Source organism: Phyllopteryx taeniolatus, chromosome 14, assembly GCF_024500385.1.
Source record: "Phyllopteryx taeniolatus isolate TA_2022b chromosome 14, UOR_Ptae_1.2, whole genome shotgun sequence".
Taxonomy (NCBI): domain Eukaryota; kingdom Metazoa; phylum Chordata; class Actinopteri; order Syngnathiformes; family Syngnathidae; genus Phyllopteryx; species Phyllopteryx taeniolatus.
In genome coordinates, this window is record NC_084515.1 from 14,203,875 (window position 1) to 14,226,934 (window position 23,060).

General features: G+C 43.7%; 3 protein-coding genes and 1 long non-coding RNA gene across 8 annotated transcripts; 2 read left to right on the top strand and 2 right to left on the bottom strand.

Annotated features, from left to right (window-relative positions):
• The first annotated feature begins 60 nt into the window (after nucleotides 1-60).
• LOC133489028 (elongation factor 1-delta-like) lies at nucleotides 61-9,625 on the top strand. Of its 3 annotated transcripts, none has more exons than XM_061797660.1 (9): nucleotides 61-100; nucleotides 3,490-3,933; nucleotides 5,148-5,271; nucleotides 6,743-6,802; nucleotides 8,085-8,163; nucleotides 8,225-8,310; nucleotides 8,388-8,594; nucleotides 9,266-9,460; nucleotides 9,542-9,625. In XM_061797660.1, exons 2-9 carry the CDS (start codon nucleotides 3,494-3,496, stop codon nucleotides 9,578-9,580), a joined length of 1,230 nt encoding a protein of 409 aa, XP_061653644.1. In that variant the 5' UTR covers nucleotides 61-100; nucleotides 3,490-3,493; the 3' UTR covers nucleotides 9,581-9,625. The 3 variants fall into 3 exon arrangements, with proteins under 3 accessions (XP_061653644.1, XP_061653642.1, XP_061653645.1); XM_061797658.1 differs by lacking the exon at nucleotides 61-100 and adding an exon at nucleotides 668-699; XM_061797661.1 differs by lacking the exons at nucleotides 61-100; nucleotides 6,743-6,802 and adding an exon at nucleotides 668-699.
• LOC133489024 (tripartite motif-containing protein 16-like protein) lies at nucleotides 9,085-15,505 on the bottom strand. The gene is made up of 8 exons (XM_061797647.1): nucleotides 15,135-15,505; nucleotides 13,707-13,859; nucleotides 13,025-13,111; nucleotides 12,382-12,615; nucleotides 11,127-11,286; nucleotides 11,002-11,046; nucleotides 10,443-10,505; nucleotides 9,085-10,380 (listed from the first exon to the last, which is right to left on the bottom strand). The coding sequence occupies exons 1-8, from the start codon at nucleotides 15,459-15,461 to the stop codon at nucleotides 9,854-9,856; spliced, it is 1,596 nt and encodes a 531-aa protein (XP_061653631.1). The 5' UTR covers nucleotides 15,462-15,505; the 3' UTR covers nucleotides 9,085-9,853.
• Nucleotides 15,348-21,513, top strand: LOC133489036 (uncharacterized). The gene is made up of 2 exons (XR_009791793.1): nucleotides 15,348-15,508; nucleotides 19,149-21,513. It is a non-coding gene; the product is annotated as an uncharacterized LOC133489036 (long non-coding RNA).
• On the bottom strand, nucleotides 16,925-22,516 carry LOC133489025 (E3 ubiquitin/ISG15 ligase TRIM25-like). Of its 3 annotated transcripts, none has more exons than XM_061797648.1 (7): nucleotides 21,772-22,516; nucleotides 21,040-21,135; nucleotides 20,732-20,965; nucleotides 20,261-20,423; nucleotides 19,128-19,217; nucleotides 18,094-18,196; nucleotides 16,925-17,401 (listed from the first exon to the last, which is right to left on the bottom strand). In XM_061797648.1, exons 1-7 carry the CDS (start codon nucleotides 22,384-22,386, stop codon nucleotides 17,131-17,133), a joined length of 1,572 nt encoding a protein of 523 aa, XP_061653632.1. In that variant the 5' UTR covers nucleotides 22,387-22,516; the 3' UTR covers nucleotides 16,925-17,130. The 3 variants fall into 3 exon arrangements, with proteins under 3 accessions (XP_061653632.1, XP_061653634.1, XP_061653635.1); XM_061797650.1 differs by having other exon boundaries at nucleotides 17,187-17,401; nucleotides 18,098-18,196; nucleotides 21,772-22,515; XM_061797651.1 differs by lacking the exon at nucleotides 18,094-18,196 and having other exon boundaries at nucleotides 17,187-17,401.
• Nucleotides 22,517-23,060: the final 544 nt, after the last annotated feature.

Here is a 23,060-nt window from a genome sequence, read left to right on the forward strand (position 1 = left end):
GTCGTCCGTTTGACGGCAGCCCTTTTCCTGTCGGATAACAACCGAGACAGCACGCGAAGGTACGGTTCCGGAGCTTTATAACGTCGAATCAAATAAACGGGTAAGTGTTGACAGGTCGCACCGCGATCGCCCTGAAACCTCAAACAAACGCGTACGGAATAACAGCGACTGTGCGACATTTGGACTCGTTTGAGCGCCACGTGCAAGTTCGCAGCTGTCAAAAACTTGCACGGAGTTGTCATGTGTCGGACAACATCGAGATTGCGAGTCGATAGCGCTAATTTGTGCACAAAAAACGACGATTAATGTCTGCAAATGTTTGTAGTGTCTTTATACTTTGTTTTTTCCCCCCACTTTATTTATACTTTATTATGATACTTAATAGAGATCATTAAGACCGATAATGGAGCCTGTATCACATTGATTGACACGCTTGGACTTTTGATAATAACGGGTGTAATTTGGTCATATAAAATTGGTTTAAAAGTTAAATATTGTTTGTTTTTATGTCCTATGTTGTCAGCTGCCAAAGGTGAGTGTTAGACATCATGTTTTGTTTGAAATCGTGGTCTAATAAATGTCCTGCCTGTTCAATTAATTCCAATCTGTCAACTGACTCGCATGAAAAGCATCAACTGGTAGAACTGCTTGTGGATACATCGGGAAGCTGTTCGTTTCTATGATGAAAGACACAATAATGTAAAATAATTGGATGTGAAGCTGAATAATCTTTTAAAAAAAAAAAAAGACTTGTTTTAATGCATTCCTGTTACTTTCTTAGTGGCAACCTTAAAACGAGACATTATACATTTTTCTCCCCACAATTTAATATAGATCCCACATCAATAATCTGCTTTTGTAGAACTACCCTGAGGATCAAGAATTATAGTACACATTGCACACTCTTTTCATTGTCGCTGAAATTAGCCAGTTGTTAGGGTCTCATGCAAGTGAGCGTCTGTGTACCCTGCCCCTGTACTGCTGGGCCAACAAACGGTGGGTCTGTCTTTCGTTACTGTGACCACCGCGGGTGGAGTCCTGACAACAGTGCATTCCACTTTCAAGCGAGCACCCATAAAGACAAAAAAAAATATTTTACATTTCTGGGATTAGCGGTTCATGTTTGGCATACGGACACAATCACCAAAACGCAAATTTCCGCCCACGTCGACACCTTCACCGGTCAACGAAGTATGTGCCGATTGTCTGGAGGTAACTCTAATCTGTGCATCTAAGAAAAACGCAGTGCAGCTCTGCTTACCTAGCAGATCATGTCAAGTGCGTGGAAACGTTGTGTGGAGGGGGGGGGGGGGGGGCGATGCAAATTAAGCCCTGTACAGCATAACAGTGAGGCGGATGTGCAAAACGACACTCACAGAGACCTTTTCAAAAGTAGTGGGCCGATTTTATATACTTATTTTATCATATCCTATATTGATATAGCTGTTAAAAAGTAAATGTTCCATAATGTCTCCTTTTAAAGATGCACTAACAGCGAACGTTGTATGATTGTAGGTAATGTACGGGGAGATTTTTTTATTTTGTTTTGTAATTGATGTTTACCTGCTTGTGGGACGCAAAGTTAGCTTTTGCTTTGTTTTAATTAGCGGGAGCATTCTGAATTCAACGCAATGGAATCCTGTCTTTTGTGCTTTTATCTCTCTTAATTGAACACTGCTGGTGTGGTTTATGATTTGTATCGAAGCGCTTTCTCCTGGAATCATTGAAAACAAATGGCAGTGAAACCTCTTAAAGTCCAACGAAGTCCGTGGGGAATTATGCAAATGTGACTTGACAGTCATGCTAAACGCTTGTGTCGTCCAGCCTTTAGAAGTTACACGGCCACTGTACAACCTCTTTAAGTTTGTGCGCAACTTTAAGGGCGTTGGAATTTGGAGCTTCCACTGTCATTTCGAATCGTGTGGCGTTGAGGAAACGACGACAATCCATTCAAGTTTAAAAGTGTAACGTGAGATCGAGCCATTAGCTTTATTTGGCGGCCACGCTAAGGCAGACATTTTGACTATTAAGACTAGTATTCTTGTTGTCCTTCCTGAAATTAAAATGAGCAAATTTTGGGGGCGGAGGGTTCAATGAAGCTTTTTGATCAATCATCACCCTTCAAGAGCATGTCAAAACCACTTTAAGGGCGTACTTGCACGAGGTCATTTTAACCATGCTTGAGCCCACTTGGGACTAAGTCACGTTTGGCTTGTGCGAGTGCTGTGATGTACAGTCCATCGGGACACTTCCTTGACTGTAATTGGTCATTACTTTCCTGTTTATGATACCTGGCACTTTGCACGAGGCAAATCAAAATACTGACTAGAAATTGGGGCTCGAACACCCCCTCTAAATCCCGATGTTTGTGTTGACAGTCACCAATGACTAGCGAATCCCAATCGAATCGTTACTCTTTGTACTATTCCGAAATAGACGTCCAACAAATGAAAAATCCAATTTGATTATTTGTCAAATATATATTGAACCGGAAAGAGTACGCTGTCACGTTTTAGCTGCAGTCTCACTCCGGAAAAGTTTTTCTTTCCTCGAGTTTATATCGGCTTACTTTAACCTGCATCCCTCGCTGTAGCGTGGCCAAAAGTAGAACCTGGGTTGGTTTTGCACCTTTCGGTGATGTAAATAAATCCTCGCCGTCTGGGAACGGTTGCTAGCTTGCTCGTTAGCCGGCTCGGCTCTTGTCATCTGCCACGCTTTTTTTGGATCCTGCTCAACTTTGCCCCCATTCATTCTGCTGCGGTCTAGCGATGGCTCCTTTCCAGCTCTGGTTGTGGCGCTCGGGCTAGGATATCGGACGCCTAATTACGCGGAGGTCATCGTCTCGGTGGAGGGCTGTAGACTTCATCGCCGTCCCCGCTGAGGCCAATTGCGCACATTCCCAGAAACTATTGCGCTAGAAGTCAAAACGCCGTCGGCCGTAAACACAGGTGACAAATTGTCATCGGAATAAAGTAGTATGATATTCTAAGATTCGTTCTGATTCGAGTCCAAACATTTTGATTCGCTGATTGCTTTTCCACGCCCACTCGATTTAACTTTGGGACAGCTCCTCTGGCCTGTTATTACCACCACCGTATGCAATAGAAATATACTACTAGAAATAATCCAGTGGGGCAAAACAAGTAAAAACTAAATAAATAAAGTCCACATTGCGCGCAATGTAAATATCCTGATTGATGTGGTTGCCTCTCATTAGTTATTAATAACTGGCATCCTGCACAATGAAACTAAGCGGAACGGCACATTAGGGTAAAAAGGTCGAAGCGATGACGCCACTTAACAGGCTGACGTGAGAATGTTTCAAAAATTAGTGCCAGCGCAGCGGTGTACAGGAATCTCAGCCCAGTCCGCAACGGTTTGAATGCCCTCGTGTGAGGACGCCCTGAAAGCTGTTGTGTGAAATTAAAGCTAGCTGCCGCTTGTCGCGTCTCTTCTCTGTGAGAAGAAGCTTTTTTCTTTCCCCCTAAGCGGGATGGATCAGTCGAAGTCTGAGCAGGGAGGGGCCCCTAAGCCCGCCGCCACTCCGGAAAGGAGCATCATCAGCGGAGACAACCTCCAGTTCGGGAAGATGCGGCGCCACGCCCGCTTGTCCCAGTCGGAGAACCAGACTTCGGGGCCCGAGGAGGAGTACTTGGGCTCCTCGGCGGAGGCCGGCGGCTCCTACGGAAGAAGCCCCGGCGTCCACGCCAAGATCTTCAAGCCGCATTCGTCCTCCCCGAGGAGCCCCAGGGGCCACTGGGCCAAGCGCCCCCAGCAGGACTCCGCCCAGATCCCCACGGTCAAGTCGTCCGGCACTCCCCACCGGCGCTACAGCAGGGGGCGCTACCGCACCTCGTCCGAGACGGAGAAGGGAGCCAGAGGCGCCAGGGAGCCCAAGTTTCGGAGGAAGGGCCTCTCTGAGAGCGACGACAGGTCGGGACGGGACAAGTATCACACACCAGGAATGGCGGCGACGTGACGCGTACTACTATTTGTCTGCCTCCGTGTTGTCATTTGTTTTTATCTACACTATGTGTCAAAGCTGAACAGAGGGAGTTGAATGGTTCAATGTGGCTGACTTTTGTGTGGTGATCCCGCTGAGCAGACAAGCCTGCCTCGCTGCACCAGGAATGTGTTGATTTGACACAAGCAGGCCGTTTGTTTCAGTGCGGCATGCGACTTCTAATTTGTTCCTTCAAGAGAATTTGCCGTTTTCATTTTTCAGATTTTTGTGTGTGCGCCACACACTCACCGGTGAATTCCTTAAGAATATCTGCATAATGCAATGCGATCAAAATAAGAGCTTTCACAAAAGAGTCTGCCTTTAAGAGGAGAATGTATTTGACGTTCTGCTGGGGAAAAAAATAGTATTTGGCTACGTTTGTTATTGTGGATGCAGTTTGTGCTCGGAATCATGCTGAGGGGTTTGTAATATTTTAATGTCGAGCAAAAGTATTGTCAAAGTATTGAATGAACGTCTGTATGATGCAGTGCACAATCTTCAACCACAATAACAAGCAAGTGGTCATAAATGGTATTCCTTCCTTCAATTTGGTTGCCAAAAGCGTCAATTTCACCAATACATAAGCGGCCATTTTGTGGGAAATCGGTGTAAAAGGCAATAGAAACCCATTTGACTGCGGCGCGACTTGGTCGTGATTTTATTTATTTTGGCAACAAGCGGTCATAGATTTGGCCAATTAGGAAGAAGTACCATTTAAGAACGTGTTTATTATTGTGGTTGCAGGTAGTGCACTCCATCATAATGAGGCGTTTCTAATATTTTGGTTGTCTAGCAAAAAAAGGGTGAAAACAGAAACTGATGCAGCACACAAATGTCGTCCACAATAATAAACATAGGATCGTAAATTGAATTTCTTTCTTAAATATCCACCACCGGGTAGCGTAACTTTTTACGCACCGATCCTGTATAATGGCTGCATAGGAGCAGCATTTGAAGTTGTTTACAGCTGCTTTTTTTGTTTTAAAAAGACAGCTTTTCTTGTACTGGATCTAATTCTGTGTGTGCGTGTGTGTGTGTGTGTGTGTCAAGGTAGTAATGTGTTAATAGCTCAGCACAGCACGTTGCCTAGTTGTTTCCATCGGTGCAAATTAGAGGTGTACATTGTAGTTTGTTTCGTCCTCAGTGCCAACATGAGTGGACTTCAGTGCCTCGCTGCCGAGAAGGTCTGGTTCGACAAGCACCGCTTCGATGAGGCGGAGAGGAAGTTCTACGAGGCTGCCAATGGACCCGTCCCGAAGCAGCAACAGGTGGCTCCCTCGTTCTCTTTTCGGGGGGGTTGAAAAAAAAAAAAAAAAACATTTACATATTTATCGATTGCAGGGAAGAGGAACTGTTTTCCTGTCTGTTAGGAGCGTTTGCGGGTCGTTCGAACATTTGGTAGGCATGTCTGTCATGAGTCGGCCTACAAAAAAAGTCAAGACGGGTCATTTCGGCCTTTTCTCCCTCAGACAGCTCGCCCTAGATATTTTTGTCCCATTTTTACCAAATTTAAGCTACGTCTTGGCACCCACTGTGGTAGATTTGGGATCTTTTGTCGTAAAACCTGCAACCCCACCGCCCCCCCCCACCCCCCAAAAGGTCCCCTGCCCTATCATTCGTTGGCCTCTGTTGGTTTAAGCCACGGTTATATCATCGCTTCAAGCAGCTGTGTGCGTGTGTGCTCAATTTAGCAGCCTTAGCGAGGTCAGGCGGTTTGGCAGCTGTCCTGCCTCTTGTAGGATCCACTGCTGCCATGCCGCGAAATACAGACCACAGTATCTCGCCTTCGTTTCCTTAGGCGTAACAGAAGCTATGCGATTAACGGTGAGAAAAGCGTCAGTTGCACCGCCAGGTGTGCAGGTCCTCATCATGGCGTTTTTTTTTTTTTTTAATTTAGTTTTTTTTTATATATTGTGTGTGCTCACGCAGACAGACTCTATCAGCTTAATATAAAGTCCAGTTAGATAAGGGCAAATCCCAACTGACCGACGCTAAGTGCAAGCCGTGACGTTCTGTATTGATTTTAGTGGCCTTGTCGGTTAGTTAGCGGGATACTACAGTGCAACTAACTCAAGTTAATTTGTATAGCCCTTAATCACAAATGAGTATCAAAGGGATTCACGGGATCACAATTGACAAAGACTGACAACCTCCCCTCATCTAAACACCCCAATCGGGCAAGGGAAAAAAATCGAATCTCCATTTGGGGAGAAAAGAAGAAACCTTGAGAAGGGACTACAGATGGAGGGATGCCCCTTTCAGGGTGACCAGGCTGCGATGGCTGTCGAGAGGGCGACATTTATTACATAGTATGATGCTGGACAATGTTAATTATGACTGCATAAGAGTCCATTTAAAGCGATGAAGGGAAGATCTAGTCTTGGTTGGTCGGTGCATAATCCATATAGCAATAGCCTCTCCGAGGGGGGGAGAGGAGAAGCGGCAGTAAAACAGGCCCATGTGTGTTTTAACTTTTTTTTCATCGAGGGAACTCGTATGGTGAATCAGAATTTTGAGTGCACTCGCAATGATTATGCCACTTGAGGTAAATTAGGCCTTGGGAGAGGTCCAATCTCTGCTGGTTGCCATTCCTTTGAATATCCAAAGTAGGAAGATCAATCTAATGTGACTCAAGCGAGGGCTGCTTGTTGTTTTTTTTTTTTTTTTTTTTTTTTGGGGTCTTGTTTTAACGTAACCTTCTCTTCATCCTCCCGTCGCCTGCGCTTTCAAACGCCGCAGGTGAAAAGTGGCGCGCACCAGCAGGCCAAAGGGCGCCCGCACAAGCGCCAGCACCGAAACGTAAGTCCTGAGTGTGCGACCGCCGCATGGCCGCCCCGGAACGTTTGACGCTTGTGTGGACTCACCAACATGTCGTCAACGCATGCGGAGTGTCTTAATTGTGGTGGATCATTTTTTTTTTTTTTAATCATCATGTCCATAATCGCAATCATAAAATGTTAATTTGATGTTAAATACTCCATCCTTAACATAATTGCATTTTTGTGTGTGCAGAACACTGGTCATTTTGTTCATAACAGTACTCGTGATCTAAACATGGGCGAAAAATTGCATCAATTTTGATTTATATTATTTCAGATTTCCAAACCACATTATTCAGTTTCATCCGCGTGTATTAGAACACAAGCAAAATCCAGGTGTCGTCTTGTGGTCCACAACCATGGTTCAAGTTTTTAAACCATGAAAAAACTAGCAGTTATTTAATTGACTACTATGTATCCCACAGATTAAATTTTAATTTAATTACGTTTACATTAAATACATGTCTCTTGAATTACAATAAATTAATAAGGAAATGAATGTCTTTTTAAAAAAATCATTTTTGCCCACCGTTGAGACTAAAGTATAGAATTGCAGTAATATTCTCATTTAAAAATGTCCATGAGAATGATCAGAATTGCAATTAGAAACTTCTGACTTCTTAAACTTTGCCGTTTCGTAACCCATGTTCAGATCTGTGAAATTGTATTTAATTCATATTCACTTGCATGATGATGTGAAATTGAATGGGGTGAAGATGATGCAAAAGGAGAAGGAATTCTTTTTTTTTTGGGGGGGGGGGGGGGTGTTCATGGTGAGCAAGGTAGAAAATAAATAAATGCAGCAATATTCTAATTCAGAATTTTCCATGAGAATATAATTGGAATAACTGGATTTTTAATTTTTATTTTTTGGCATCGATCTGATTTGCTGAAACTCACCTATTTGCTTGTTTTGTGATCAGCCCATCTGGTGGCATCTTGGTGCTAAGGTTGTTAAAGTGAGGTGAGCATCATTTAGCCAAAAGTAGTCTTGCCGCCGCCTTATGGCATTGAGAAGCCATTAGTCGTTTAAATTTTTTTATTTTCCGGGCGGGGGGGTCAATTACTCGGAGTTGTTTCGCTGAATTTCTCATGGAAACCTTTGCAACCAATGTTTCAGTTCTCAAACCATTACCCTTGTGAAATTGTAATTAATTCATATTGGCATGCATGTTCAAATGAAATTCAATCTCTAATTATAGTGTGAATCATTACGTGCTTGCGTTCATTAAATATCTGCTCGTTGCGTCCCCACGCCGCAGTCTTCCTCACATTCAGGAGAGCAGGAGCTGAATGCCCGCATGAAGAGCCTGGAGGTGGAGAACCAAACTTTGCACAAAGGTGGGCACATTCAAGTTTTCTATAGCTTGACTGGACGCTAACTGCAGTCTTGTTTTGCCAGTGGTGGGCGATATGAGGGCCGCCCTGCAGAAGCTTGAGTCCAGAGTGGCCCAGCTGGAGAAGAACCCCGTGCCCCCCGCAGTCAAGGTAGAAGACAATGACGACGACGTCATCTTACCTGCTGGGTGTTTCTCTCCGTCTCTTAATCTCTTCTCCTTCGTTAGGCCGCTCCCGTCCAAGCTGCTCCTGCCAAACAGGCGGAGGAAAATGGGGACGACGACGACGACGACGACGTGGACTTGTTCGGCAGCGACGACGACGACGACGAGGCGGCCCGTCTTAAGCAAGAGCGCGTGAAAGCGTACGCCGCCAAGAAAGCCACAAAGCCCACCCTGATCGCCAAGTCGTCCATTTTGTTGGACGTCAAACCCGTAAGTCGCAGTTCATTCCGTGACTGCGCTCGTGACTCAAATAACTCGTATCATGAATTACCTTTCTCCACTGAAACGAATAGAAAATGTCAGCAATCCGTCCCAGGCCCGCAAACAGCCAACAAAACATACAGTAATAACAGAAATGGAATGTACAGAACTTTTTTTGCTTGAATTCAATCGATATTGTGCTGCTCCTGGTGTTTGTACTGTGGCCACCAGGGGGCAGTATATCATCATACACAGATTTGATCATGAAACGTAACCACTGTCGTAACTAAGATGCAGAATTTGTTGCTGCAGTTTGTTCAAATATCAGTTATTGAAAAGTATTTTTAACTACTGTGATAGTTATGCTAGTTACATTGGCCTGTCTATGGCCTTTTCCATGATGTATTAGCATGAAGCTAGTAGTCTTTTAAGTCAGTTTGGATAAATGTTTTTTTACTATGAGCTTCAAATTGGATTGGCTAAAAAAAACACCTTGAACCAAGCACAACTGGCCTTTATTTAAATAAAACATTTAAGAACCATTGGCTATCTGCCCACTTTCCCAGTATTCATTTTCTTAGAACCAATGGTTATTTAGCGCAAAAAAAAAAAAAGACTGCTCGTACGTCAAGGTGCCAACTTACATAAGTGTTTTTTTTTTTGTCTTTGCATCCTCCCAGTGGGACGACGAGACGGACATGACCAAACTGGAGGACTGCGTGCGCTCGGTGCAGATGGACGGCCTCCTGTGGGGAGCGTCCAAGCTGGTCCCGGTGGGCTACGGCATCAAGAAGCTGCAGATCAACTGCGTGGTGGAGGATGACAAAGTGGGCACTGACATCTTGGAGGAGGAGCTCACCAAGTTTGAGGACTTTGTGAGTCAACAAAATATACAACTTTATCTTGGATTTGATAGCTTTGAGGTGCAGTTTTCGTTTTTGGTCTCGCTCTTGCAGGTCCAGAGTGTCGACGTGGCTGCCTTCAATAAGATCTGAACAAAGTGCTGCTGTTTGATGGTTCATTAAAATGTAAAAACTCAACTTCCGCTTTGGCTCCTTCTTATAAACATGCACAATGAACTCCAATTCAAGATGAATCAAAAATATTCTTTCCAAAGATTTTCATCTGGATGTCAGTAGACCTATCGGAGATTAATGCATGCATTTTTAGTAAAAAATTTACGTTTTGCACAATTTATTTTTATTTTTTGCAAAAATGTAAATTATTTTTCATCCATCTTTTGTCTTTGATGCAACGAGACCTCACAATTACAGGGAGCACAGCTTCAGAGTAGACCCCAATCCCACCCAAAATCCCGGGTACACAGGCTGGCTGAAAGTGGCGTGGACGCTGTAAAGTAGGAACATGCGGTCCGAAACATTGTAGAAGGACAAAATCCCGGCCCGGAAGTCCAGATAGACTCCTATCCTATTGCCGCAGAGCGCAGCCACGCTGGCGCTCTGCTTGTCGTGGCGGAAGGTGCACGTGGCGTTGGAGCAGTCCAGGCTCCAAGACTTGGCGTTGTGGCCGAGCTTGCTGTCGCCGCCTCCGCCGCGCCTGCTCATGCTGCGGTAGCACACGCCGACGGACGCCCCGCCCTTGCCGGCCCACGCCACCTCCCAGTAGCAGCGACCCGCCATGCCGGCGCGACACAGTACCTGCGCCCAGTTGCTGAAGCGCTCCGGGTGATCCGGGTACGGCTGGGCATCGGAGCGCGTGGTCGCCGCCCGGTGGCCTTCGGACAAACTCAGGTAAGGGTTGGCCGTGTTGGGGTCCAGCGTCATGTTTTGGTAATCTGCACATAGCAATTCAGTTTCACATGCTGGCGATAGCGTTTAAAGGCTAAATTGTACTCACAGTGTAAAAATTCCTCTCTTGTCTTTGGTTCAGAGTCGTATAGTATGTGAGCATCGATTGTAACTAGAAGGAGAACAGGAAAAAAGACAATTACCCATCAACATTTTTTGAATTCAAAACGACCGATTCTCCAAGTACTTCTGGGCTCATCTCGCTCGGCCAGGAAGGAATATTCCGAAGCAAAAAAAAAAAAAAAAAAAAAAGAGAATCCAAAGAGGCCCTTAGAGTCTTCAATGAACCGAACACGCATGTTTTTAGAATGTGGGAGGAGAAAAATCAAAGCAAAGCAAGAATAATTATGCCAACTGCGCAAAGAAGAGCCTGAGCCAAGATTCGGACCCAGAACCAACCACTATTTCACCATGCTGTTACTTCTGTTTCCATGATGAAAAATAAAAATCAAATACTGTTTTTGTGCCAATTTATTGACAGATTTTCGTAAATGTTCTTTCAGAGCAATGCTTGGTATTTGTCATGAATCCTTAAAAACGTCAACAGGATTCTTGCTTCCTGAATCCAATCCCATCTTGTCGCTTTGATGGCAACCTTATTTGCATACCTTTAGTCTTTTCATTTGCAATGCTGGTTTCCTTCAGTGAAATCACTGCAAACGAACAGATGTAAATGTCATTCACTCCGTATTACCGTGAATTTAGTGTTAATGTGTTAACTTGTGTTAGTTGCCTTTATCGGAGACTCTGTTGAATTCTCTCTGGAGGTTTTCGTCCAGATCTACCTTCAGCTCCGCCAGGCCTTCTCGCATTCTTTTGTACATCAAGTACGGGAGCGTGTCCGTGTCGGGAATCTGCACCGGCTTAGATGGGAAATGAAGGGATCTGCACTTCTGGAAGTAAAAAGGATTTTTTTTTTTTTTTTTTTTTTTTTTTTTTTTTTTTTTAAATCAACCGGGATCAGGGCTGGGCGATACAATAAAAATCTGATTTTTTTTTCTTCTTGCAAAAATCGTTTCTTTTTTCCCCCCTTATAGAAAATGCAATGACCTTTTTGTTTTTCGCTCCTCGGATTTGCTTTTTTCCCCCCTTGTTACCAAACAAGCTTTGAAACAGTTTAGCCGCAGCATTAAATTGGATCAACATTTACATTTACATTTTTTTTCTTTACACAATGTGAAAATAAGTGGTTTCCCCTGGGGGAAAAAAATAAATAAATCTCCCTTTCAGCAACACGATTCATAATACATGAAAATTGTGAACATTTGAAAAGTTCAGTAACCCAATTTGAGTCAAACAGCATGGCTCGGCTGGTCCATATCTAAGAGCAAGAAAGTGTCGCAGCCCTTTAAAAAAATACAAATTTTAAAATTTTAAAAAAGGCATTTTACATTTTCTATCTCACTGAGTGCCTGGATGTGGAATCCCCCCCCCCCCCCCCTTTTTTGAGGAAGTTGTTGTATGACCGCCCTGCATACTAATCAGTCAACAAATAAATTTTTTGTTTTGTGTATTCATAATTTGTTACTTTAAGAGCTCTGGGATTTTCATGCAGCAACCTTTTGTGAACTGCCAATTTGAAATGTGCTGTTTTTGAATAAAGGGAGGGAAATTTAAACTGTTTTTAATCCGATTAATTTAAAAAATAATTGATTGATTAATCGATTTTTAAAATAACTTAGTTGCAGACTTAGATTCCATTCATGTCTGTTTTTTAGCAATACCTAAAGTTCCTCGTTGCTTTTTGAAAAATATTCACTAGAGTAGTCCAAAAGGTCGCCAAATATAGTGAACCAATCTCAATGTTGGCAACACTAACTCTTCTTGTATAAAGTAGGTCCTTTTAGTTCGCAGCCTCGTTGTTACTGTAAGCAGTGCACATAAGCAAGGATGCGCTTTGAACTGCAGACTTGAATCACTAAAACTGATTCATCGCCAGCCCTACCTAACAACCGGTAAACTTGTGGAGTCCATCTGTCACCACGTACCTGAAGAAAGTGGAGATGGTCGTCGCTGCGGCAGAGCTTCTCCAGCTCGGCCTCGCTCCTCCGGACTTCCGCCGTCTCTCGGTCGAGCTTCTCCTGCAGCTGCTGGGTCTGCGCCAGGGCCGCCCGCTCGCGCCCTCGGATCGCCTCCTTCACGTCGCACCGCTGCTTCTCGATGGCGCGGAGCAGCTTGGAGAACACCCGGTCGCTCTCCTCCTCCGCCGCCTCGGTGGCGTGCTGAGAACCGGGGGGGGGGGGGGGGGGGGGGGCGATTACAACTCGTTGAACAGGAGATGGTTCTCACTGCGACATACGACGGGGTTACAAGGCTCAGTCAGGATAATATGAGAAATGTTATGAATTCAATTGCGTATGCATTTTACCAAGCACGCTCATGCTAATGTGTAGACACAGACTTAAAAGGCCACTAGGTGACAGTGCCGCGTGGTTAAATTATTTTTACACTTTAAAGTTGAAATGTTACTTAGTAAAATACAGTGTCAACAATCAGTGGCAATTTTGCATTCGGGGCAAAGCAGACGGTACTTTTTCGTTTCTGTAACATTTCTGTAACTATATGTTTTTTTTTTTTTTTATGTTTGCGTTTTCCAACAAATTAGATGTAAAAACATGGACACACACTCACTTTGATGTATCGGACCACATAGCGAAGCTCCTTCTCCACTTCGTTAAGATTCTGCGCACACTTCAAAGACGCTTCTTGGAGTTTTTTCTGCAAAAACATGAAATCACACACACACACACACACACACACACAGTTTTTAATCCCTTGGGCCTCTGTAAGTAAACTCACCAGTGTCGATCTTTCCTGGGGGAAACCTCCCATGTGCAACAGAAAGATGGTTCCAGATGAGACAGGAACGCTTTCGGCCCCTCGGAAGGGCAAACATCTGAAAGGCGTCTGCAGGACGTTTCATTTTTATGGGGTTTTAAGTTCCAGTTTTTGTTCCTTAATCCCATTGGCTTGATTGGACTCAGTTGGGAGTCGGTATTGACAAGGCGCGTGAAACAAAGGACTTTGTCGTGAATTAGAGTGAAGATCGTGGGCCTCTTCCGAAAGTCAAATCTATCCTCCATGCCACATTTCCTCAAACTTTGTTGGAATACATCATCAGGTCAAGAAGCGATGAAAAGGTGATTTCTTCAGTGTGGGTGGTCTAATATTTGTTTTTTTCCCCCCCTGGTCTATATGCCATGTATTGACATTTTCGATTACATTAGTGGTCAATATCACTTTGATTGTAAATAAGTTCAATGGATCATCTTGACAGACTGGAGTGAATCTTTAAAACAAACAAAAAGGAAACCTGTTGCGCCGCTCGTTCGTTCCCAGGCCGCACGACGTCGTGGTCCTTGTGGCCGTTGATGCAGCGCAAGCACAAGAGCTGATGGTCAGTGCGGCAGTATCTCTTCACCGGCTTTTGGTGTTGTGGACACAGCGTCTCTCCAACGTCACTGGTCTGTGATAATAAAAATACACACAAAAAAAATATACAATATGTGCGCTCAGTTTCAATTGTACTTTACCAACTTTTGTTTTCTATTTTTTTGGGGGGGGGGGGAAATCATTTTTTTTCTAAATCAAATCATAAATAGCCATATGTTTAACAGTAATGTTGTAAGATGAGTTTGAAAGGATATTTCAGTCTTTTGGGATCATAGTTTGACGTACATTTTTTAACAATTATAATCTCTTAGGGCGGCATCCATAATTTGCACATTTTAGCTATTTGTGTCGGCGTTAGGCGGCACGGTGGCCGACTGGTTAGAGCGTCAGCCTCACAGTTCTGAGGTGCGGGGTTCAATCCCCGTCCCCGCCTGTGTAGAGTTTGCATGTTCTCCCCGTGCCTGCGTGGGTTTTCTCCGGGCACTCCGGTTTCCTCCCACATCCCGAAAACATAAATTGGTGACTCTAAATTGCCCGTAGGCATGACTGTGAGTGCGAATGGTTGTTTGTTTCTATGTGCCCTGCGATTGGCTGGCAACCAGTTCAGGGTGTACCCCGCCTCCTGCCCGATGACAGCTGGGATAGGCTCCAGCACGCACGCGACCCGAGTGAGGAGAAGCGGCTCGGAAAATGGATGGATGGATGGGTGTCGGCGTTATTAAAAATGTTTGGTGGATGAAATGGCTAAAGCTAAATACTAATGGCAGACAAAATGGCTTCTTTCCAGATATTTACAAAGAATTCAAGACACATTTTGACATGAAAAAAAGCCATATTACATTGCTGCTGTTTTTTATTTATGTATTTATTTAAGTTAATAATTCAATTTTATTTTTTTATGACTAGTTGGTGCTGCTTTTCAAAGACAAATACCCCCCATGATTACAAACCCTTTGTAAATCTTAATACAATCTGTTTTCAAGTCTTTTCTGTAGAGTCAGTCATTGAAGAAATGCAGTTTGACAGTAACAGCAGATTACCTAGGATGAGTTTGTTTTGTCATTAAATAAAGTGAATGTCCGAACACAAAATGTGGTTTATGATTTTAAACAACGTACGTCAATAACGTACCGCTTTCAATTAGCATTTAACCACAGTTTACCAAGCATCCATTGCACCTGTTTATTTTTGTCTGTAAAGCGTCTTTGAGTTTTATGCAAAGCGCGGTACAAAACTGCTAAAACAGTGATTCTTTACCATGTGACATTCAATCTCTTATTAACCTGCCTCATTTTGTGTAACTTTATCGTGTTTTTATTTTTTTTTAACAAGGTCGTTGTGTCGCTACCTTCGGAGCCACTACCCTGCCGTGTCCCCGCCCACGGAGCCGCTCCTCGGCCGGCTGCTCTCGGACTCCGCTCCGGATGAACTTCTCCACCAGCTCGCCCAGGACCGTGTTGCGATTGAGCAGCGGTCTCGGCTTGAACTCCTGGCGGCACTGCGGGCAGCTGTACTGGGCCTTCTGCGGATTGCCTCTGCTCCAGTAGTCCTCGATGCAGCCCAAGCAGTAGCTGTGGCCGCACGGGATGGTCACCGGGTCCCGCAGAACCTCCAGACACACCGAGCAGCTGAACTGGTCCTGTTCGATGGAAATAGTGGAAGTAGTCGCCGCCATTTTGCTCCCGTGAGAGACGAAAGTGGGAGAGTGGGCGTGGCTTACAGGTGTGTTGATAAAGATTGCACCTGCTGTAGGCGGGAAGACGTGACGTCAGAAAAGCGCGTCGTTGGAACTTGGAACCGCCATGTTGATATTGGGCAAAACGGCCGTGTTTTGAATTTTATATACCTAGTGGACTGCTGTATATACCTCACTCATCAGTCAAATTAAAAATAGTGTTTAGAGTACTACTCGGGCGTAGCATTATGTCATGAGTGTCCAAGGACAAAACCTGTGGCACTGCTATGACAACATGTCGAAAATACCCCTTTTTGGGCCCCTTAGTAGCTTTTAATGGCTGGTGGCTAGTAGGGAGCCTAAAGAGACGGCTGATATTGGGCCATATCAACGACACAACTGGACACCCGTAAACACTGTAATGACACGTATTATTATGTCCTGTATATTTAATTTAGTAATTACACGTCAGGCTTTGAAAATTTCCCTAACCCGCAATATGCAGAACGTCACTTGACCAAACCCAGAAAACAGGCTAGCGGGGTTGCTGTGTATGCCACAATAACTAGCAAAACAATGGGTTGATGATGTGTCATCTTTGGTGACTTTTCAAGTTCCTACGGGTGCGCTGTCCCAGTTTGTTTCGCAATTCACCCGAGCCGAGAGAAAGTGTTAGCTGCAAACCTAATGAGGACAAGCGCGAGAGGATAAAACGGAGGGATAAATCTGTCCCTATTGACACTAAAGGTAAGCAGTTTTGGTTTTGCATTGTGTTCTCATGCTGAACCTAATGTGAACCGAATCATGACCCCCAAAACCGAGTTACGTACCGAACTGAGATTTTTGTGAACCTTACACCCCTACTTTCAACTGTATTATATTAATATTGTGAAACATGAAATCAGCATTTCACCAGTTACTATAGAATATAATGAGACAAAAGCATATTTTTGCAGACTTCATTCCCCGTCTTCCCTTCTCTGCGTGCATTATCTCAGAATACTGTATTGTTACGTTGATATCAAATATTGATGCTGACACAGTCGAGCCGACGTATATTGTAAATGCAGAATTATGTTTCTGGTGGTTATCAAATACTTGGCTATCATGATATTTTTTTCCGTGTTGTGATACCAATGTATTGCAAAATTAATCATTTCATTTCTTCTTTGAAATCGCTAGATTGTAAACCCGAGGCCCACTTTATTAGGTCAACAGGCACAATTTAATGAGATACTGCAATATTTTGGCACTCAATACAGTGATTATGTAATAACCAATATATTACTATGGAGCTACATAATTGTTTTGCCATCACAGACCTATATCTACATTTACCTCAGCATTAGACAGTATTCATATTTGATATCAGTGTATTGACACGATCGAGATAGAAAACGATAATGATGGTAAATATTAGCACATTATATCTTTACGTGTGTTTGTTGACACAGCAAACAATATTCACAAATCTCTTTTTTAATGGTGGTATGACACAAACCAAAATAATATATTACATGTGTATGAATAAGCTTAATTAAAAAGGAAACATAAAAATCATATTTTTGTAAAAAGTACAACCGAACTGAGTTCCAAGTCAGTTCTGCTTTCACTATTATACTCATTTCAGTCCAGTAATGAAAACTGAAGAAGTCAAATAAAAGTATCGTTATTCAAACTTTAACAGGGTTTGTACGCGGTTGTGTGAATGTGTGAGAGAAGGTCGTGGCAAAAAAGTAAATAGTTCCCAGGTTTGTAATCCAGAAAAAAATAAAAGTATAGTTGAGAGGTGTGTTAAGAGGGAAGAATACTGCAGCTGGATGTTCAAGGTTTTGCATGTGAAATGAATAATGCGTGAATTAATGTCCAGTCCTATTTCTTTCTGGGGTGACTGCGGCGTTGAAGGTGTCTCTGTCTGGAGCCTGATGACACTCTGGCGCCTGCAAAACAAAAATAATAATAATAATAATAATAAAACACTTTTGTTAGAGATGACGAGACATACTCATACACAAAATGCGTACTTAACTCTGAACTCATCCCTCTTAATATGCTTCATTTAGCTAATTGTTCTAGCAGTTAGTCAAATTGACTTTCTGAATAAAACATTGACTAAATGAAATCATTTCACTGGTCACAACTATACAATCTACACAGGGTTGTGCTAAATACTTTTGGATAAAGTGCTGAAATTACAAATAAGTAATACATCAAATATATACAAAATATCCTATTTTGCACCCAAAAAATGTCTGAAAAGCTGGTAAATTTGTAATTATAAAAATAGTATAATACATATATCTATAATAAACAATTATAATGGCATCTTAATATGAATAAGTAAAAATAAAATTTGAATACATTTCTATAAATAAGTATTTTCCCAATGTGGCAGTGTGCTGGGAAAGAATTATAAAAAGAAAAGAAAAAAAACATTTCTTTTCACCTAAAAAATACATGGTACACTTCTATATCCATTTGTTAAAATACGCGTCTAGTGTACATATAGTTACAAATATAGAAATTGTTTTTCTCCTTTCTTTTTTTAACAAATTTTGAAATTGGATCCTTATTTTTTTTCAAATAGACATTTATTTAACTTAAGGTCAAATCTCGACAGTGCAGCAGTTACCAACCAAAAGGCGAAAAGGCAAACGTGGGCACAAAAGGTCCTGGGCTCAAGAAAGGGTTGAGGGGGCTCACGGGGCTTTGGTCCAGGCCGACTGACAGGATCCCTTCTCTCACAAACACACACACACACACACAGATAGAGGGGAGGGGGCCAGCGCATGCGTTAGATGGTCAATGCATTAATGCTGACTCGGCAAACTGTGGCAGTCAACAAGCAAGCTGAGTAAGGTGTTTTCCGTTTGTGCTCAAAGCGACAAGCACACTAATGTGATGTTTATTCACATGAGATGATCAAAAAGGGGACGTTTATATGGCTTTAACATCTATTTTAATTGCCAGAATATGTTAATGACTGCGTTTACCATTAAATGTGGAAAAAAAGAAACTTGAACGTGAAAACCAGGAAGTTGAAATTGTAAAACAGTGACATATAAAATAATGTGTGAATGTGAGTGCGATTGGTAGTTTGTTTATATGTGCCCTGCGATTGGCTGGCGACCAGTTCAGGGTGTACCCCGCCTCTCGCCCACAATCAGCTGGGATGGGCTCCGGCATGCCCGCGACCCGAGTGAGGAGAAGAGGTGGGGAAAATGTATGGCTGGATATACTTTATATTTTTCTACTATGGCAAATTTTCTTTTCAATGCCAAAACCCAATTGTAGTGTTACATAGAATTTACCCACTAAAAACAAACGTAACCACAGAGGAACTTCCCATCCAACCATTTTCCATCCCGATAATCCTCGTTCGAGTTGCCTGTGAGCTGGAGCAAGACAACAATTCAAATGCTCTTCCACTAGATGGCATCGGTACACTTAACCTGGGTATCCACCTGCTGCCATTAAGACAATAATCATATTTTTGTGTTCAACTTAACAGGCCATAATTTCACACTACTTCAATTTGTGAGTCAACTGAGACGAGATCATCATCACTTGACATTTTTGTTCGGCGGTGTGCCGTGACGTTTTTCAAATGTGAAGTGCCTTGGCTCAATGAAGGTTGGGAAACACTTTGCGGTCTTGTCGACTCACCTGTCTCCTCCATTTGTACAGCAGGCTGGAGGTCGGTCACGTCGGTGTGGACGGGCGAGTCGGGGGGAGCAACGATCACCACTTCTCTCACTGATGGAACACAAAGCGACACAAGTCCATCATAGCCCTGAATATATTACATGTCAGTGTGGTACACGTTTGCATTCCTGGAAGTTGTCAACGGTGCAGATAAAAAAAATAAAAAAATAAAAATAATAAAATACAAATGTATCACCAACCGCTATACAACCGAATACAATGATTTGCAAATCAGGTTCAACCTATATTCAATTGAATACACTACAAAGACAAGATATTTAATGTTCAAACTGATAAACTTTATTGTTTTTAGCAAATAATCATTAACTTGGAATTTTATGTCTGCAACACGTTCCAAAAAAGCTGGGACAGGGTCATGTTTACCACGGTGTTACATCACCTTTTCTTTTAACAGCAGTCAATAAACGTTTGGGAACTGAGGACACTCATTGTTGAAGCTTTGGAGGTGGAATTCTTTCCCATTCTTGCTTGATGTACAGCTTCAGCCGTTCAACAGTCCGGGGTCTCCGTTGTCGTATTTGACGCTTCATAATGCGCCACACATTTTCAATGGGAGACAGGTCTGGACTGGAGGCAGGCCAGTCTAGTATGCGCACTTTACACACGTTTATCAGTTTGAACATTAAATATCTTGTCTTTGTAGTGTATTCAATTAAATATAGGTGGAACATGATTTACAAATCATTGTATTCTGTTTTTATTTGTGTTTAACACGACGTCCCAACTTCATTGGAATTGGGGTTGTAGTTGTACAGGTTATATGTCACATATTAATGGTGGAATTTTTTAAATAATTATTTGTCTTGGTCTCACCTTTTTTTTTTACATTCCCCCCAAAAATCTGCCATTTGAAAAGGTGTGTGTAGACTTTATATATCCATTGTATTTACATCCATCTACCTATCTGCCCATTATCCGTTCTATTTATCTATCCAACAACCCATGTAGTCTCCCCTTCCATCAATCAATCTGTCCATCCATACACTTTATAATGTGTAAACCATTTAACCATCCATGAAACATTCTATCGTTTACTGAAAATGTTAAAAAAAAAAAAAAAAAAAAAAGTGCACCTTTCTCATAGATGCTGACGAATCCTCCCTGGCAGACCTCTTGCAGCAGCGCTTTAAAATCGCACACGGCTTTCGTCGCGGAGTCAAATGTCAAGCCGGGCTCCACGGTGACAGCGGGCAGAGTCGACGACACTGGCGGAAGGGTGTCCAGCGCCTGGCAACTCTGTCACGACAGAAGACTCAAGTTGGAATACAGCACAAAGAACAAGAAAAATCGGTTTTCGTTTCGCTAAATATCTAATTTGGAGGTGGCCGCCTCCAATTGTAGAACCTCTGCCATCATGAAAAATATTATTTGACCAGTGTTGACAAGGTTGGGTGTCATTTTTAACGAAAATTGCGGTATTACGGCAAACAGTTGGAAGAAATCGAAGTAGAACCACAAATTATGGAGTTTCTTTGCAACTGTGATTCATACGGTAGCGCCTCTGCCTCAATTTGAGAAAATCCTCTGCGGCTCGGCACTCTCACCCGGAGGAAGTGCAGGTGGTCGTCGGCGAAGGCCAGCCGGTCCAGCTCGGCCTCCCGCTTCTTCTGCTCGGCGATCTCCTTGTGGATCCTCTCCAGCAGCTGCTCGCCCTGACTCTCCACCAACTTCTGCTGGGCCTTGATCAGCTCGCGCACCTCGAAACGCTTTAGCTCCACGCAGCGGAGAAGGTCGGTGAAGACGCTTTCGCTCGTCTCCGCCGCCAGCCGAGCTGACCGCTACGGGGTGGAGGAGGAGGTGTGGTGGGATTTGTGACATTTGCCAAGAAAAGGCCAGAGCATCTGTGACTTACATTGATCGAGAAGATGGCTTGTCTCAGCTCCTGAGTTTCCTTCTCTCGCTGCTTGATGCTTTGCTGAGAGCTCAGCTTCATCTCAGCGAGCTGTCTCTGTGGACCAGAAAAATTATTCCAAAAAAATGGCACATTTTGCATCCAGTTGTACTTTATGATGTATAAGGAAGACATGATTTTATTCCAATGGAGCATCACAAAGCTTCAGCTATCGAATGTTTTTTAATCCAGTATTGCATTGATTATCCCCTCAATTAGTATCTGTGACTTTGAGTGTGTATGGCATTTAAAAGGCGGAGCTTGGTCTGGTGAGTGACGTGGGCGTCAGCGAATGAGAGCATATAGTTGGCTGACTGTTAACCGCCTAATTTTTTATCCTTGACTCGCGTGAGCTGTGGTCATCGGCAGATCGAGTACGAATGTGCTAGTTACGCGTTTTCTCATCGCTTGTTCAATAAAACGATGGAAAGCTCACCGGCGGCTGTGTCTGTCTTGACCACTTGCGGGGTTCTCACAAAACCTTTGAATTTTAATCAGTTTTTTGACCTCAGTTTTTTTTCTCTCAGTACTTCTACTTAAGTAGAGTGTGAGCACTTTTGCCACCTCTTGCTTGTTTAATTTCACGCTTGATGGGTGGGAAGACAGTCAAGAACCCCCGCTGTTTGCCTACGCCATTGCAAAGTCTATTTTCCATGATTGTCCTCTTGTAAAAAAAAAGAAGTGGTTAGATACCTGCTGCAGTTGTGTTTCCACCTCCGCCATGACTGTGTCGTGTCCCTTGTGTTCATCGGTCAGACACATGGAGCAGATGCACCGCTTGTCCGTGCGGCAGTAGACCTCCAGCAGCTTGTCGTGACGCGGGCACACGCTCTCCTGGAGCCTCTTGGAGGCCGACACCAGCTTGTGCTTCTTGAACACGGCCGAGTCGTGGTGCGGCCGCACGTGCAGTTCGCAGTACGACGCCAGGCACACCAGGCACGAGCTGACCGCCTTGTTCTTCCTCCCGGGGCACACGTCACACTCCACGTCGTCGGCCTGCGCCAGCCTTTGTTGTTGTTGTTGTTGCCTCACTCCGTCCCCCGGGACCTCCAGGAGTCCGCTGTGCTTGAATCGATCCACCACGTCGGCTAGCAAGGTGTTGCGGGCGAGGTCTGGCCTCGGGTTGAAGGTCTTTCGGCACTGGGGGCACATGAACACCCCGAGGTTGTCGTCCTGGTCCCAGTAGGTGCGGATGCAGTCGGAGCAGTAGCTGTGGCCGCACGGGATGGTCACAGGCTCCCGCAGGACGTCCAGACACACCGAGCAGGTGAACTGGTCCTTGTCCAGGACCACCCCGGACTGCGCCATCGTCCCGGAAGTGAAAAAGCGGCAAGCGACGTGGTTGGGACCAAGACAAATTACACAAAGCTCTTGCGAAGGTCGAGATGGTTTGTTTACAGGAAGTTACGTCAAGGGGGCGGGGCCAAGTGGCGGAAGTAGACGAGCCAAGTTGCGTCAAGGGGGCGGGGCCAAGTGGCGGAAGTAGACGAGCCAATGTTCACGCACGTGAACTTAATGAAAACGTGTACATTTACCCTCTCATAGACGTGTAATGTGTTTCCAAAAAATAATAATGAAATAAATACTTCGTGTGAAAAACTGGACGATTCGATTAGAGGAAGTTACGTCAGGGGCGTGACCAACTAGCGGAAGTAGACGAGCCTTTTAATTTTGACAGTTTGTGTGAATTTATGAAAACGTGCACATTTTGGCTCCTCCCGAGTAAGTGTAACACAATTATAAAATACTGATAATGGAGACAAAAAAGGGGGGAAATGCAGCGTAAACATTAGGAACGGTGGTTGCGTCATGGGATGCGCCAACTAGCAAAAGTATATCAGGTATTAATACGTGAAAATACAATGTTTGCATTTGGGATTTCGATGGAATATTCTAACAGTGGTTAAGTAAAATACTGCTAATTAAAAATAATTGTATGTTACGACAATAAACATTTACTGTGTAGTTATAGTTTGTGTCGA